Source organism: Rana temporaria, chromosome 6, assembly GCF_905171775.1.
Source record: "Rana temporaria chromosome 6, aRanTem1.1, whole genome shotgun sequence".
Lineage (NCBI taxonomy): Eukaryota > Metazoa > Chordata > Amphibia > Anura > Ranidae > Rana > Rana temporaria.
This window is the reverse complement of record NC_053494.1, coordinates 20043251-20060663: the sequence shown is the minus strand read 5'-3', so window position 1 is coordinate 20060663 and position 17413 is coordinate 20043251. Positions and strand designations below refer to the sequence as shown.

At 45.0% G+C, this 17413-nt stretch overlaps 1 protein-coding gene across 3 annotated transcripts in view; it reads right to left on the bottom strand.

The window, feature by feature from the left end:
* The window catches only part of LLGL1 (LLGL scribble cell polarity complex component 1), a 116017-nt gene that overhangs the window by 10477 nt on the left and 88127 nt on the right, over positions 1-17413 (bottom strand). For all 3 annotated transcript variants that reach the window (XM_040356411.1, XM_040356412.1, XM_040356413.1), the window contains exons 13-17: positions 11558-11662; positions 9832-10124; positions 3494-3647; positions 2483-2636; positions 852-1135 (exon numbers count right to left, since the gene is read on the bottom strand). In XM_040356411.1, coding sequence (XP_040212345.1) covers positions 852-1135; positions 2483-2636; positions 3494-3647; positions 9832-10124; positions 11558-11662 — 990 coding nt within the window. The remainder of the gene's footprint in view (positions 1-851; positions 1136-2482; positions 2637-3493; positions 3648-9831; positions 10125-11557; positions 11663-17413) is intronic.

The window sequence follows — 17413 nt, the reverse complement described above, 5'->3', positions numbered from 1 at the left end:
ACCAATCTACCCAGAACTGACAGATTTGCTTTAGATAGATAAGCTAGAGCAATGGCATACCTAGCGTATGAGACACCAAGCAGTGGTGGCCCGTCCATAGGGATGCCCAGGCGATGGGCACAGTGGCGACAATTGATGGGATGGGCACAGTGGCGACAATTGATGGGATGGGCACAGTGGCGACGATCAGATGGGCACAGTGGCGACGATCAGATGGGCACAGTGGCGACGCCTCTGATGGGCACAGTGGCGCTGCCTCTGATGGGCACAGTGGCGCTGCCTCTGATGGGCACAGTGGCGCTGCCTCTGATGGGCACAGTGGCGCTGCCTCTGATGGGCACAGTGGCGCTGCCTCTGATGGGCACAGTGGCGCTGCCTCTGATGGGCACAGTGGCGCTGCCTCTGATGGGCACAGTGGCGCTGCCTCTGATGGGCACAGTGGCGCTGCCTCTGATGGGCACAGTGAGGCTGCCTCTGATGGGCACAGTGAGGCTGCCTCTGATGGGCACAGTGAGGCTGCCTCTGATGGGCACAGTGAGGCTGCCTCTGATGGGCACAGTGAGGCTGCCTCTGATGGGCACAGTGAGGCTGCAATTGTTTTTTTGTGTTTATTTGCGCCCCCCCCCAAAAAATTTTGAGCACCAGCCGCCACTGCACCCAGGGCAAGGAAACGCCTACCTATCCTTCAAACAATTTTACAGTAAACAAATATAAAGGAGGAGGCAATGGAAATTGTAGTGCCCCTGCACATTGTTGGTTAGTATTAAAGGACCTGCTTACATAGGTGGTCCCAAACTACATCTAGTGTACAAGTATCATCTAGGTATGGACTGGCTTTATAAAAGCAATACCTTAAACTGCTCCTCCGAAATAATCAGCACAGAGTGTGTTCCCTGCATGTCAGGTGCTTTGGCCAGATCACGCGACACCTCAAACGGTTCTGGGAGAGGGTTGCCCCGTCCGTCAAGGACTGCTATGGAGACAACAGGAGCTCGATGCATAAGCTGAATTTCTTTGCCCAGCACAGCCTCTGCTGAGCGTTCCGAGAACTTCTCCCGCGAAGGGACTTCTAAGGCATAGGCAAAGACGGAGCCAGAGTTTGTGCCAGCCCACAAGGTGGGCCCGTGGTGGACAGCTGCAACGAGAAAACAACGTGAGGGGCTACACACAACATTACAGTGCTTTTAATTTTCCTTCACAGGCTCCAGAAACAAACTTGCATCAAATGTCTACAGCAAAATGGACCAACTTTTCCCCAAATTATCATTCTGCATAGTCAAAATATAGCAAAAAGTATAAAAGCAAAAAACACACACAGAGCCATATTTCCATTCAAGACTGGTCTGTCCTGCACATGGACAACTTGGGTGGCGGCCATCACAGTGTCTCCACACCATTATAAATAGGAATAAAAAAATAAAAAAATCAGCTGCACTCCAATTAGCTCTTGTTGCATAATTTTTTAATAATCGGTGCACTGCACAGAGGGATGTCTCCAACTCAAAACCAGCCTTCCGACGCGTTTCACTACTCCTTGCTTGCTAGCCCTTATCCTTGTGAGCAAGCCAGGAGTGCTAAAACACATCAAGGAAGGCTGGTTTTGGGTTGGAAACCTCACCGTATGCAGTCAACACACTGATTATTAAAAATGATACAAGAAGAGCATTGGAGTGCAGCTGATTTTTTCTTCTATTTTCAAAGAAAAAGCAGAGCCTAAAAAGAATTTGTGTTTAATCAAAGACTGATGTGCTTAATCAAAGACTGCTACATCAAATGAACAAGCGCTTTCAAAAGTATGTCTGAAAAAAAACAGGACACAGATATGCAGTGAGAGAAACATTCAAATCAGACTAAATTCAGACTCCTTTTGAGGCTTATTCCTTTATCACAGCAGTTATCCAAAATATATGCTAATTGCATGACCTATAATATAACCTAGCTGTAATTCCAGTCGGATAACAGCTGTAGTTCTAAATCAATCTATTAAAAAAAAAAAAACACACACACACACACACACACACACACACACAGCAGTTTCCTTTGACTACAAAGAAATGCAAGAGATTTTAGGAGGCTGGGAAGTATGTAAAATATATATTATATATATATATATATATTTTTTTTTTTTTTATTGTATAATGTTTTTGCTAAAAAAAACAAGAAAAACCCCAGTGGTGATCAAACGGCAACCAAAGAAAGAAATTTGTGAGAAAAAAAAAAAAAAAGACATAAATTTGATTTATCTACAGCGTTGCATGACCATGCAATTGTCAGTTAAAGTAATGCAGTACCATATAGCAAAAAAAGCCCGTCATGGGGGGATGAATTTTCTGGGAGGTCAAGTGTAGTAAAGAAAAGATCGCTGCTACCATGTACATATGTAATAACAAAATATAAATAAAGCCTTTACATTGCTCAGGCTAGTGCATAGAGAGAAAAAAAAAAAAGAAGTTTAGATGCTAATTATGCAAAGTGCTCATACCATCCCGTAAGAATGTGTCAGCGAAGTACAAGCAGCGCACAACACCGGACAGCGAATCGTCGGCAGAACGTGGCTCAATCCTCCTCTGCACTGGGGTCACCTCCAGATCATGTGGGCCAACCTGCTCTGCCAGATGGGCATTGGCCTCTTGCAGCTGGTGGTAAAAAAAAAAAAAAAACAGAAAAGTAAACACTAGGTGGCAGCAATTACCCTCAATAGAGACACAGCTGATCAGAACATTTGTCCGCAGCAACTAATCAAATTGCTCAATTTCATGCCGCAGAAAAGGTTACTGTGAACCACAAACCCGTTTTTCAACAGTATATAACAAGTCTTCTTTAAATGGCTCTACTAGTCTCTTATACAGGGTTGTGTAACCTTTGGTGCCGTTATGCACTCGGGTGTATAGATGCATCTTGTCAGCTGCTGTTTTTTTGGGTTAAAGGGCAGTTCCAGCCAATATTTATGTTTATTAAAAGTCAGCAGCTACAAAAAGTGTAGCTGCTGGCTTTTAATAAACAGACACTTACCTGCTCCAGCAACGCGCCGGCCGGGGCTCCGCTCCTCTCCTCTCCCCCCCTCCCCGGCCGGCGTCTTCATTGTCACTGTGGGCACCCGGCCGTGACAGCTTTCGGCTTCACGGCCGGGCACCCACTGTGCATGCGCGAGCGGCACTGCGCTGTTTGATTGGACAGGCGATCGCCTAGGACCTGTCACGTGTCCTAGGCGATCGCCTACAGGGAGGGGCTGCCAAAAGGCGATTAAGCTTCCTGTCCCACTTCCTCCTTCCTCGGCAGAAGGAGGAAGTGGGACAGGAAGTCCCCTTCTCCTGAAACCCCCACTCCCCCCCCCAAAAAAATTACATGCCAAATGTGGCATGTAAGGGGGTGAGGAGTGGGATAAGCGGAAGTTCCATTTTTGGGTGGAACTCCGCTTTAAGGGAGGAAACATACCACTATGGGCTAACCCATCAAGCAAAAAAAAAAACACACACAACACACGCACGCTCACCCGGCTGTTGGGGCTCGCCGTATTTGGCCTTTTCTTTCCAGATACTCTGCTTTTTCGGATTCGGCGAAATGACTGGCGGAGAGATTTCTTCAAAGACTTAACCCTGGACAAGGGCCCCTCCATGGCCATGGAGTCATTGGGGTGAAGGGTGCATCTGAAATGAGAAGTCCGACGTTAAAAAAAACTAAAACACAAAAAAAAAAAAAACACACACACACACACACACACACACAAACACACACACAATTACAAAAAAACTACCAACATTCCAATGGTCACAAGGGGGAGGAGTTATCCCAAGTTGGCCTACGGTTTTTTTGCTACTGTCCAAACCCATAAGCAGCAATATAACCCAAAAGGTTAAAGACTCCCTGTGTCCTTCAATGGTCTGTAATCCATTTAAACTGTTCCCCGATACAGACTTTTACATAAAAACTCATAACAGCTCACATTAAAGCTGAACTCCAGGCAAAACAGGTGAAATATATAAAAATAAGAGGAGTTTGACTTGCCAAAGGATTTGTAGTTCTGTTCATTCAGTTCCGAGTTATTTACAGCTAACCAGCTTGGTAAGCTAACCTTTCCCTGCTGCAGTTAAAGTGTTACTAAAGCAACAGTAAAATCAGTCTGTATATGCAGTAAACCAGGCTTGTTATACGAACTGGTGTGTAAAAATGGCTGTTTGATCCTATCTTCTCCGACCCCATTTTTTCACTGTCCCCAATCTATCTCCTGATGAGACCGAAGCCTTTGGAGTCACTCTGCACATGCTCAGTTTGGTGTGCATTGCTAGAGAGGTTTTTTTCTTGGGAGGGGGCATGTGATCAGCACAGGGCCAATCAGCACTGTCCAGACAGAGGATCAGGGGTCCTGCATCCTCATTAGGACAGTCAGGAGAATGAAAACGCCTCCTACAAGCTTTAACCAGACACTGATAGACGTCACAAGACTGCTATATACTGCTGATGAGAAAAGGTATTTAGCAGTTTATATTTACTAAAATAATTGCATTTCCATGTTCTGTGTACTGTGGGAGACCAGATCTAGTGAATGCAGGCTCCTGGGTTAAGAAACACTTTACCCACTTCCCATTCCGGGCCATAGTAAAAAGACACCGGCAGGAACATCACCTCCCTCCAAGCGGGCGTCCTATGACGTCCTCCAATTCTTGATGAGGCGTGTCACTCGGGACACTGCCCATCCTCAATCAGGGTAAAAAGCCCCAATGACAGCCGGTCAGAATGTAAACAAGCTGCAGTAACCAGTTGTTACCGGGTCCTCCTCCTCACACACTGATCATGTGTGAGGAGGAGACAGCAGTAACAGCCAGTTACCTCTTACAGTACAGTAAGTAAAAACACACCGATTGCCCCCAGTAATAAAGAGGCACTGTCACCAGCCCATCTGAGTACCCAAATACCTATTTCCAGCCCAGAGTACCTATCTGCCGTGGAGAGTACCTGTCTCCAGCCCATTACCTGTCTTTAGCCCTATAGAATACCAGAGTACCTATCTGCAGCTCAGATTACCCCGAGTACCTGTCTTCAACCCATCCGAGTACAGAGTACATATCTGCAGCCCATGCCTCATAGAATATATGAGGTGGTATTGCCATACTCTGGATGAGTAGCAGAATGTATTTTGGGGTGCGATTGTTGCCATGTACATGCTGTGTGTTCGAAATACCTTATAAAATTGACAACTTTGTGTGTGTAAAAAAAAACAAAAAAAAAAAAAAAGGCGTTTTCTTTTTTCCCCACATTTTCAACAAACTTGTGGAAAAAAATGACATGTTCAAAAGACTTATAAAATATACGTTCGGGCATTTACTTTCCAAAATGTGGTAATTTTGTGGGAAAATCCATTGTCCTGGTGCTCCAGGACCTTCAAGAGATTGATAGGTCGTTAGGAAACGATGTGTAATTTATGCTCCTAGAACACCTGATGGCGCTCCTTGCATGTTGGACCTCTCTCTGTGGCCAGGATGTGAAAGTCTCACACATGTGGTATCACCATTCTCAGGAGGAGCAGCAAAATGTATTTTGGGGTGTAATTGGAAATATGCATATGCTGTGTGTGAGAAATAACTTATGACAATTTTGTGTAAAAATAAATAATTTCTTAAATCTTCCGAAGAATTGTGGAAAAAAAAAATTACAAAAAAAAAACTCGCCGTGCCTTTTAAATACCTTGGACTGTCTACTTTTCAAAAATGGGTCATTTGGGGGATATTTGTACCGTCCTGACATTTCAGGGTCTCAGGAAATGATAGGCCATCAGTTCATAAGGTGTGATCAATTTTCAATGATTGGCACCATAGCTTGTAAACCAACTTTCACAAAGACTAAATAACATCCACCAATTTGGGTTATTTTTACCAAAGATATGTAGCAGTATAAATCCGACCCAATTTTATGAACAAAACTTTTGAACTCTTTGACTTCTCTCAAAAAAAAAAAAAAAAACACCCAGTGGTGCTTAAAAGCCACCAAAAGAAAGCTCCATTTGTGTGTAAAAATTATCAACGTTTTGTTTGAATGACAATTACTCAGTCAAAGTGAAAGAGCACTGAAAGCTGAAAATTGGCCTGGGCAGGAAGGGGGTACAAGTGCCCTGTATTGAAGTGGTTAAGCAGTGTAGTCAAGTCACCAACCTGCCCACAGCCCAAGACTAGACAGTGAAAAAGTAACAACAAATTGGGGTCGCCCTTCTGCCATTTTCTCCTGTCAGCGCATGAATATTACATTTAAAATAATGTAAATGTTGCTGGGATCTATGACACAGCTCAGACGTCTTTAGCATCGGCTGTCGAGACCGCTCGGCCTGTCCTCGGAGCGTTCGCTCTTGACCTCATTTATGTATAACCTCAAGGTGCCAGATAGCCTTCACCCTCCAAATGTCCCATCTGTGGACATCTCGGAACCGGTTTCATTTTGGGACCCTAGTGGACCCTCTCGCACGCAAACTACTGCCCTTCTCTAGCCTCCAAACCAAATTCGACCTCCCTCGGCAGGTATTCTATAGCCATTTGCAAATTCGCCACTACCCCTATCCATAGCACCTGACCTGCAATTTTCCCCTCCAGTGCCCTTTGAGACTTTGATCCTGGCCGGATCAGCCCAGAAAGGCCTTATTTCCGACATATACAGGATACTAAACACCCATCGATTAGAATCCCAGAGTGAACACTCCTATATGATCCGGTGGGAAAAAGCCCTTAATGAGGTAATCTCCGCAGAGCCATGGCGGATAATATGGTCCCAGGCGGCGAAGAGTTCATTTGTACACTGTACAAGGAGAACGCATATAAAGTACTTTTCTTCTGGTATATGACCCCTGACGTACTTCACGCCATATACCCCACTAGCTCAGATCGCTGCTGGCGATGTCAAACAGATAGGGGCTCCCTCTTTCACATCTATTGGAGCTGCCCGATGATCTCCCCATACTGGACCGCAGTCCAACAACTGCTGGGCCGTCTCTTGGACACGCAGGTCCCCATGTGCCCCAAATTCTTCCTATTAGGCCCGTCTTCCCTGAGAGTCCCCAAGCCCTACAAAAAGTTAACGCGCCATATTCTCACAGCTGCACGATGTCTCATAGCCCTCAACTGGAAAAAAAATCGCTCCCCCCCCCCACACCTGAGGCTTTATACGCTAGAGTTAAGGATGTGGAGCTGATGGAGAGAATGACTGCCAGGATACGGGACAGGCTGGAGGCCCATGAGGTTGTCTGGGAGCCGTGGCGCCTTCGGGAGGACCCACTATAACCAGGTAAACAAGCTGATTCGATGACACCTCCCTCTCCCTTTTTTCCTATCCCCCCTTCTTTTTTCTCCTTTTCTTTTTCTCCTTTCTTCCGTGAGTACCACCGTCACTCACTTCAGGTTTAACGTTTTGCAGAATCTTAATGTATGCCTCTATGATATAGCAGATTTAGCTTCGGGTATGTGCTTACTACTGTTTAGCAGTGCAACGACAAACCATACTTCTCATTGCTGGAAGGCCTGTAACGTACGCAGATTTGTGTCCTATTTTGTACATCTTCCCTCATGCTATATCCTATGCTTTTGTATGTTGTAAGCAATTATTTTCAATAAAAAGTTATTTGAGAAAAAAAATATAATGTAAACGATTTATTTTTATTAATACATAACTACATTTACTGTATTTTTTATATCTGCCTGGAGTTCAGCTTTAAGTAATTTACATTCAGATGTCCTTTAATTGAAGCAGATTTGTTTGAATCAGCGTGTGTTCCAATTTTACAACCAGGCTGCTATTCGTCTTTTGGGAGAATCCCAGTCACAACAACCATTCATGGCTGGATATCTTATACACCGCACAGGAACATTTCTGACTAAAGAGCTTTCACTGCAAAACCACTCCGCAGATCAATGTAGCCTTACCTCCGGGACGAGCTCTGGTACCGAGACACCACTCAATGCATTTTTAATGAGAAGGAGAAAGACAAAGCCACAGAGCTGTGCCGTCTAATACAGCCAGCTGCACGTACTGCAGTCTACATATTATTACACAGTACTGGACATACAACATCAGTCAGGATGCCAATACTGACACATCAGCGCTTGTTCTGCATAAGCCTGAACAACCCTATTGTAGTCACGCACACATTCTATAGGGACAATTTTAAGCTGAACCTTCGATCGGTAATGACAGATTGAATTCATATGTTGGGAGTTGTGTTACCAGCCAAAGGATTTGTATTCCTGTCTACTCAGTAATGAGCAGTGTTAATTTTGTCGATTAATCTTATAAAATTTTAGTTGACTAAATGAACACTATTTTAGTCGACTAAAATACGACTAAAACTATTGAGAGAACAAAAAAAAAAAAAAAAAAAAAAAAAACAAACAACAGGGACTAAAACTAAAATGCCACTTTAGTCAAAATACTAAAACCAAATCGAAATTCGACTTCAAAACACTGGTCTGTAGTGCATGTTCATACCTCAATACCATAAATAACAGATTAGGTTTTTCCCTCCAGCAGTATATAATGAGTTTGGAAATTGTAGACACATTTTAACCAATGCATTACAATTTAATTACACTCATTAGATATTGGACAACTAATATAAGTTTTAGTTGACTAAAATGTACTGGAGATTAAGTTCACTAGATACGACAAAAACAATTGCAGAAGACTAAAAAATGGGACTAAAACTAAAATGCCATTTTAGGCCCAGGACTGGAACTAAATCGAAATTTGCTGCCAAAATTAAAACGCTGGTCCTGAGATGATTTGGCAATGTGGAATTACAAATTGCACAGCAATTGTGGATAAACGCGCCACGTGTTTGGGTGCCATTTTTTTTAAAGATGGCACCTCAAACAAGGTTCAGATTTCCCACGGCCAACAACATCCTGCAAAGTTTGTTGCCTAAAAATGTTGCCAAGAAGAAAAAAAAAGCTCCTGCGCAATGCGGTTTGCACAATGCGGTTTGCCAAGCAACATTAAAGGCAAAACCGCACCGTGTTTGAGTTGCCATTAATAATAAAGGGCACCCAAACACGCGTTTTGCCACGATACCAGTAGACTCGCAGCAAATTATTCCACCCCCACTTCCAAAATCACCAGATGTGAACAGGGCCTTACACAACACAGTCCTGTCTGGCAGGGCAGGAGAACTGATTTTTTTGTTCTTTAGTTAGGAGACACGTCTTGCCCCTCTCCCAGCCTTGTGACTAGACAGTGAACGGAGTAGCAGCTGACTGATGAACTCATCCATCTCACTCTGCTTTCTCCGCCTATCAGCATGCTCTTTGTTAGCACATATTAGCTGCAGAGCAACAGAATGCCTCTTTGTGCGGCTTCTCCCTCTCCTAGTCTGGGCACTGGTCTACAGGGACTGAAAAAAAAAAAAGCCTGATACCTTGTCAAATTTAGGCACTTACATTGCCTGCATCAAAACAAAAAACCTCAATATTTCTGATTACAGAATTGCATTCATTTAGGCATTTTATATCTGCCTGGATTTCAGCTTTAAAACAAGCCTTTTCATACACAACAATGTAAAGCCCATTTTACATGGGTTCTTCCAACTGCCCTAAAGCCATATTGAGTCAAAGTTCAAGCTTTGGATGGAGTGGGAAAGGAAGAAAACCTCCGACAGTTTTTTTATAGCTTTTGTTGTCCTTGCTGAGAAGATTTTACCTTCGTTTCTGGGTGGTCACTAAGGCAGAATCACTTCTCATGGGCATTTTTGATGCAAATGCCACTTGCTGCCAACTCCCTCAAAACCCATCACATGCACAGAGGTCTCCATCCACATCATTGTGTTTCCCAGCCAACCTCAAAATATACATAAGCATTCACCTGGCCAGAACTGAGCTCCTCCTGTGGTAGTCAAAAATTCCAAAGCCGTGACTGGTGCCAAAAGCCACCAAATTCCACTCTGAGTGTAGGCAGACAGCTGTGACGGCAGCGGGGGGCATACATTGTACCAATATGGTGGTCTGGAAACCAGGAGGGAAGAAAAGGGAGCCGTTTCTTGGGATCAGCCTGTCATGGCCTTTCCACGTGAAGCCTTCCCGATCTTGTAAGAGGTCAACGGTTGCTACGCTGATCATATGATCGGATTTCTCGTCACTCAGATCCATCATCAGCACCTAGAAGAGACAAATCACACATACTAAGTGATAAAATAGGATTAAAAGCAAAAGGACACAAATAACAAACTTGGTTTAGACAAACGAACCTTTAACCACTTGTCTCCTGGTCACTTTAACCCACTTCCTGCCCAGGCCAATTTACATCTTTCAATGCGGTCACACTTTGAATGACAAACTGCGCACTCAGGCTACAGTGTACCCAAATAATTTTCCCCCCCCACACAAATGGAGGATTTATTTTGGTAGTTTTTAATCACCACTGCGATTTTTTTTTTTTGGCTAGACAAAAAAGTCCAAAAATTTATAATAAAATGTATAATAAAATTTTGTAAAACAGGCAACTTTTCTCCTTTACTGATGTGTGCTGAAGAGGCTGCACTGGTGGGCACTAATGAGGCCACAACACTGTAAGCCCTCACAGTTAGTCTTGGTGGAGCGCTGAACGCCCTGCTGTGAAATATTAGATCAAGAATTGTAATTACACGCCCCTGTTGAACAGGGGCAGAAAAATTGGGCCTTAGGCACGGGTACTGGTGCCATAACACTGCAACCCCCTCCCAGATACTCTAGTTGGAGCGCATGCGGACACAGACCGTACACACACCACGTAGCTTTAGGTGCACACTATGCAGAGGACTCTGACAGTACACCATGTGAAAATACTTTCAGAATGATCTCCTGCCTGTGGTATTAATATAAGCAGATCTCTGCCTGTAGGAATTAATATGAGAACACCAGCTTTACGTAGCTTTAGGTGCACACTGTGCAGAGGACACAGGCAGTACACCACGTGAAAATACTGCAGCGAGCACAATCACCTGCCTGCCAGTATATTATAAAGAGCGGATCTAGCTAAACTCAATACAGTGTATAAATATACACACACACACACACACACACACACACACACACACACACACACACAAACACCTGGGATGCATACATCTCCTCTACACACTAACTATAACTGACTAGCCTGCCTACTCGATCTAACTGCAAAAAATGACACTCTCTCTCTGTAAATTTCTCTCTTATATAGTGTGGGGCGTGTACTAAACCCCTGAGTCATAATTGGCCAAAGCCACCCTGGCTTTGGCCAATTAAGGCTCTCCGTTTTTTGCAAGCTGCGATTGGCCAAGCATGCGGGTCATAGTGCATGCTTGGCCAATCATCAGCCAGCAACAGAAACAAGCCAGGTCTAGTCACAGGTCAAAGGCGCCAATGACCACTCCGCTATGATCCAGAGTGTTGCAATTCTTTAAAAAACAGGCCACTGGGTGTTAAAGTCCATTCAAATGTGAATGCCAACAAGCACGCTAATGTGACAATTTAAAATTTTTCGAAATCAAAATAAAACAGCTCTGGGTTGTGTCTGGTTTCAGCACGATTCCTATACAATCATAAAACAAGCTATAGGCATCTCCATTTACCTGTCCTGCAGTTCCTGCCACTACCAGCTTGCCGCTGTACTTGCAGAGGGCGATTTTTTGGATGCCTAGCCGAGGGTCATCGCTATAAGGGTCAAAACAACCAACCTGTTGGAAAAAAAAAAATATGCATAAATCAGAAATAGTTATGCAAAAGACCATCAACCGGGATGGATGCAAATCACAGTCACTTGGAGTCTTCGAGTGTCCAAGAAATGTTTTACACACTTGACAAGTACCTTTCAACCAAGAGCTGACCCCACGTTACACACCTGTGCTATAAAAGGAAGTTACTGGGAGCTGACCGTATAAATTAACAATTCTCCAAGTGTCTAAACTGGTCATCAGAGAATAAAAACATGCCAAAGCGGAGGAGGTAATTGGAAGAGTGAATGGAACAGAAACATTTCTTAAAAAAGGGCCATAAATCGAGGCTGTACAGATCCACAGTGAATAATAAGTTACAGGGCGGAGTCGGCTCCATAGGGGAATCTGCACACCAGATGCTGCAAGTCCAAGCGGGCCAAAGCTTGACTTGTGGACGCCAGGATTAAGAGATGTACGGATCCCATCCAAGTGCTGAGCAGATCTTTGGCTGAACACCCCAGTTCCTCCAGCTGAAGTCATGAACACATCACATTCCAAATTTTAGTTCACCGTTTCAAACGCAATGCTAGACTTCATATAAAAAAGGAACCGATCATGTACAGGCAGACAGAATAAAAAAAATTAAAAAACCATGGAAGCACTTCAAAAAATTCAAGAAAATCACTGGGAGCAACGGACAGGGCTTGGGCATAAGTGTACAAAAGGTATCATGTTAAACCTCGTCACAAATGCTTAATGATTTGGCGAGCCATGTCACCTGGGCTACAGCCTCAAAAAGACAAAATGGCCAACTTAGCGGTCGGTGTATGAACAGATATACATTACATTTAAATAGCTTTAGAAAGCCACTTGAGGCATAAGGTAAAAGTAATGGACTATCCTGTATATGCTTTTATTGCCATTATGCGTAAAAGAACCGACGTGACATAAAATATTTCCAAGGTAATAATAGTACAGGCCACTGTGGCGGTTGCAAGTGCCTGAAATGCCTCAAATCAATGACCTGTGACCCTAAAAGGTCCCTATAGGTCCTAATCTACGGCCGTGCATGGAGCCTTGACCTCTGTGCTAGCTCCACCCCTTATTTTCAACCATCAAAATGCCAAAATATCAATGCACCACAGGGTCTGGAATTTAACAGCCAATGGGCAGAGGGATTGTTCATTTCACGAGTTGACGGGGGCTCCAATTTCCACTAGGGTACAAGAAATGCATTTAGTGAAAGTGGTACAAGAGGTTAGGGAACCCAACAGATCAAGCTTATAAAAACAGAACCGTTAAAGTGACTTTTCCAACTTTAAGATTCCATGCAAAAAAAAAAGCCATTTAATACTCAGTTCTGCTGCCAACTGTCACCATCTTGAGTAGATAAGTTTTGCTGGAAAATCTTCTGCATCTGACACATCAAGGAGTGTCTGAGCTCTGCTGTTTAATGCGTCAACCCCCACAGCACTACAGGAGACATCAAAGTGGTTGTAAACCATTCCATATAAAAATCAGTGGAGGGACTATCCTCAGGTGATACATAGATAAAACAAATACTCCTGTACAAGTTGTACCCGTTTATCTGCACTCTTCCCTACACTCACATTCTAAGGCCAGAATTTATAAAGCTTGTCTGATCTGTCAGAAAGCAAGGGGTGGAGAGCTGAAGTTACACTCTGCAGGGCTCAGAGGAGTGCTCCGAGAGCCGACTGGAGGGAACGGAAGGCGAGGGGGAAAAAGAAAACCAGAAAAAAAAAATAATAAAAAAAAAAAAAAAAACACAAGGGAAACCCCCTTTATACAGCACACAGGAACAGATCTGAGGCTGTCAATCAGCTGGAGGTCACTCCCCAGTCACTTTTTTTCTCTTGGTGTCAGGAAAACTTGTTATAAGTGATTAATGCCGATAGAGGAATGAGGTAGCAGACAGAAATTACACTTAGTGCTCTGGATTGAGACAAGTACACACTACAGAGGGATATTCTTTGATCATATTTCATGTCTGAGGTTTACAACCACTTTAAAGTGCATTCTATGCATTAAAGGTAAGAAACCTTTGCCACTGGCTCCTGCAGCCGTCAATCAAATCCAGTGACAAAGGAGTGGGGGTTGGGGCCGAGCCCTGAGGTCTGTGTCAATGGATGCAGCGACGAGACTTGGGAGCGAGCCCGCACGGGTGCTCCCAGGGAAAAGGGGGGCACCCTATGAAAATGAGGGGCCTAGAGCACCAGTGGGGCACCCCAGAAGAAGAGGATCAGGGCTGCTCTGTGCAAAACCATTGCACAGAGCAGGTAAGTAAGCACATTTATTTTTATTTTTAAATAAAAAAGAGATTTTTAATACAGCTTACCTGTAAAATCTTTTTCTTGGAGTACATCACGGGACACAGAGCGGCATTCATTACTATATGGGTTATATGGAGTACCTTCAGGTGATAGACACTGGCAATCTCAAACAGGAAATGCCCCTCCCTATATAACCCCCTCCCATAGGAGGAGTACCTCAGTTTTGTAGCAAGCAGTATGCCTCCCAAAATGGTCCTCAAAAGAGGGGTGGGAGCTCTGTGTCCCGTGATGTACTCCAAGAAAAAGATTTTACAGGTAAGCTGTATTAAAAATCTTTTTCTTTATCGTTACATCACGGGACACAGAGCGGCATTCATTACTATATGGGATGTCCCAAAGCAATGCTTACAATGAGGGGAGGGAGAACATCTCCAAGACAAAAGGATTTAATTTAGAGGTATACTCAAATCATAATAAATCCAACTTAGTTGAGAAAAATAATCTTAAATTTTAAATTTAACTCAAAAAAAGAGGAGCCCCCGGAATCCGAGGGTCTCAAACTGCAGCCTGCAGCACTGCCTGCCCGAAGGCAGTATCAGTATTCCTTCTTACGTCCAACTTGTAGAATTTTGTAAATGTGTGGACAGAAGACCAGGTTGCCGCCTTGCAAACTTGAGCCATAGAGATCTGGTGGTGTGCTGCCCAGGAGGCGCCCATGGCCCTAGTAGAATGAGCCTTTAATGATACTGGAGGAGGCAACCCTTTCAAGCCGTAGGCCTGAGTGATTAATTGCTTAATCCACCTAGAAATGGTGGACTTTGCAGTTGCCTGCCCCTTCTTGGGCCCATCCGGTAGAATGAACAGCACATCTGTTTTCCGGATCTTCTTTGTAGCTTTAAGATAGGCCTTCATGGCCCTGACAATATCCAAGGTATGCAGCAACCCTTCCTTTCTGGAAGTAGGTTTAGGGAAGAAGGATGGTAATACCAAATCCTGGTTCAAATGAAAACTGGATATAACCTTCGGTAGGAAGGAAGGATGAGGGCGGAGAACGACCCTGTCCTTATGAAAAATAAGATATGGTTCCTTACAGGATAAGGCCGCCAGTTCCGAAACTCTTCTTGCGGAAACTATGGCAACCAAAAATACTAACTTCCTTGTCAGTAAAACCAAAGGAATTTCAGCCAACGTCTCAAACGGTTGTTTCTGTAAACTTGACAGAACAAGATTTAAATCCCACGGACAAAGCGGGGATTTAACTGGAGGTTTAATACGTAAGACCCCTTGAAGGAAGGTCTTAACCAGCGAGTGGGTGGCCAGCGGCCGCTGAAACCACACTGACAGGGCAGAAATCTGTCCTTTGATTGTGCTTAATGCCAATCCTTTATCCACTCCTAGCTGGAGAAAACTTAAAACTCTATCGATGGTGAACTTGCGAGGAAGCCATAGCTTGGACTCACACCAGCCTACATAGGCCTTCCAGACCCTGTGATAAATCACCCTAGAGACCGGTTTCCTGGCTCTGATTAGGGTAGAGATTACTTTCTGAGACAGACCTCTACCCCTGAGAATCAAGGATTCAGCTTCCAGGCCGTCAATTTTAGATGCCGTAAGGCAGGGTGGAGGATCGGACCTTGCGATAGCAGGTCTGGCCTTAGAGGCAGAGTCCAAGGGTCTCCCACTACCATCCTTAGGATTAGTGAGTACCATGCCCTTCTGGGCCATGCTGGAGCTACCAGGATAACTGGTATGTGCTCCACCCGGATCCTGCGCAGCAGGCGGGGTAGTAACTGGATCGGGGGAAACGCATAAAGAAGTTTGAACTGATGCCAAGGGCAAACCAGCGCATCGGTTCCGCAGGCCATCGGATCCCTTGAGCGGGACATGAACCTGTCTAGCTTTTTGTTGAGTCTCGATGCCATGATATCCACGTCCGGCACTCCCCATTTTTGGCAGAGTGCTTGAAAGACTTGTGGATGCAGAGACCATTCCCCCGGCCATAGAGTCTGGCGGCTTAAGAAGTCCGCCTGAAAGTTGTCCACTCCTGGAATGAATATTGCCGATATGCAGGGCACATGAGCCTCTGCCCATAGGAGAATCAAGCTCACCTCTCTCTGAGCGGCTTGACTCCTGGTTCCCCCTTGGTGATTTATGTATGCCACGGCCGTGGCATTGTCTGATTGAATTCTCACCGGGAACCCCTGCAATTTTGACGTCCAAGCCCTGAGGGCTAGTCGAGCAGCTCTGAGCTCCAAGATGTTGATGGGCAACTGCTTCTCTGGCTTTGCCCAAGTACCTTGGCGAGTGCAATCATCCAAAATTGCTCCCCAGCCTGTCAGGCTGGCGTCTGTGGTCACTATCTTCCAAGCCACTGGGCTGAAAGACTTCCCCTTCAGTAGATTCTGGGGGTCTAACCACCAACACAGACTTTGTCGGACTCTTGATGAGAGCGGCAACGGGCTTAGAACCAGTAGGATTAATTCCTTGATGGCTTTGACCTTCCTCAGAGGTAGGAACACTCTTTGTTGTTCTGTGTCTAATCTCATGCCGAGATATTCCAACTGCCTTGTGGGCAGGAAAGCTGACTTTTCTCGATTTAGGACCCAGCCGAACCTCTCGAGGTATTGGACCGTGAGGGCCACTGCTCGCTCCAAGCCGGGAGACGAGTGGTCTATGACTAGGAGGTCGTCCAGGTATGCTAGGATCGTGACCCCTTGGATCCTTAGCTTGGCTAGGATTGGAGCTAGGACCTTCGTGAACACCCGGGGGGCCGTAGCCAACCCGAAGGGAAGCGCCACGAATTGGAAATGACGCGAAGCCACCATAAAGCGTAGGTATCTTTGATGTGGCTGATAAATTGGAACATGAAGGTAGGCATCCTTTATGTCTATGGACGCCATGAAGTCGTCCTTTTGGAGTGTGGCAGCTGCTGACCGCACGGATTCCATCCGAAATGAGCGGACCTTTAGGTATGCATTTACCATCTTTAGGTCCAAAATTGGCCTGACATCTCCATTGGACTTTGGGATGATGAATAGGTTGGAGTAGAAACCCAGCCCCTGTTCCAGGACTGGTACCTCTACTATTACCTCCTGGGAAAGTAGATGATCTAATGCCGATCTTAATGCGGCTCCCTTCTCCGGATCGTTTGGAATCCTCGACTCCTGGAAATGAGGAGGAGGAAACCTTAGGAAATCTAATTTGTAGCCTGTGGCCACGGAAGACCGTACCCACTCGTCGGGAATGCTGGCTTCCCAAATCTCTGAAAAGAGTCGCAGCCTTCCCCCCACCTTCGTGGGTGGGGGCGCCCCTTCATAAGGTTGGCTTGGGGGCTGGTTTTGCTGGTTTGCGAAACCACTGCTTTCTGCCTCTAGCAGCCTGTCCTTGTGACTTGCTGTTGAAGCCGAAGTTTGCTTTTGCAGGAGGCCGTCGATACTGCTTGGCATTAGAGGGCCCCTGCCCAGGGGAATACTGTCGTTTA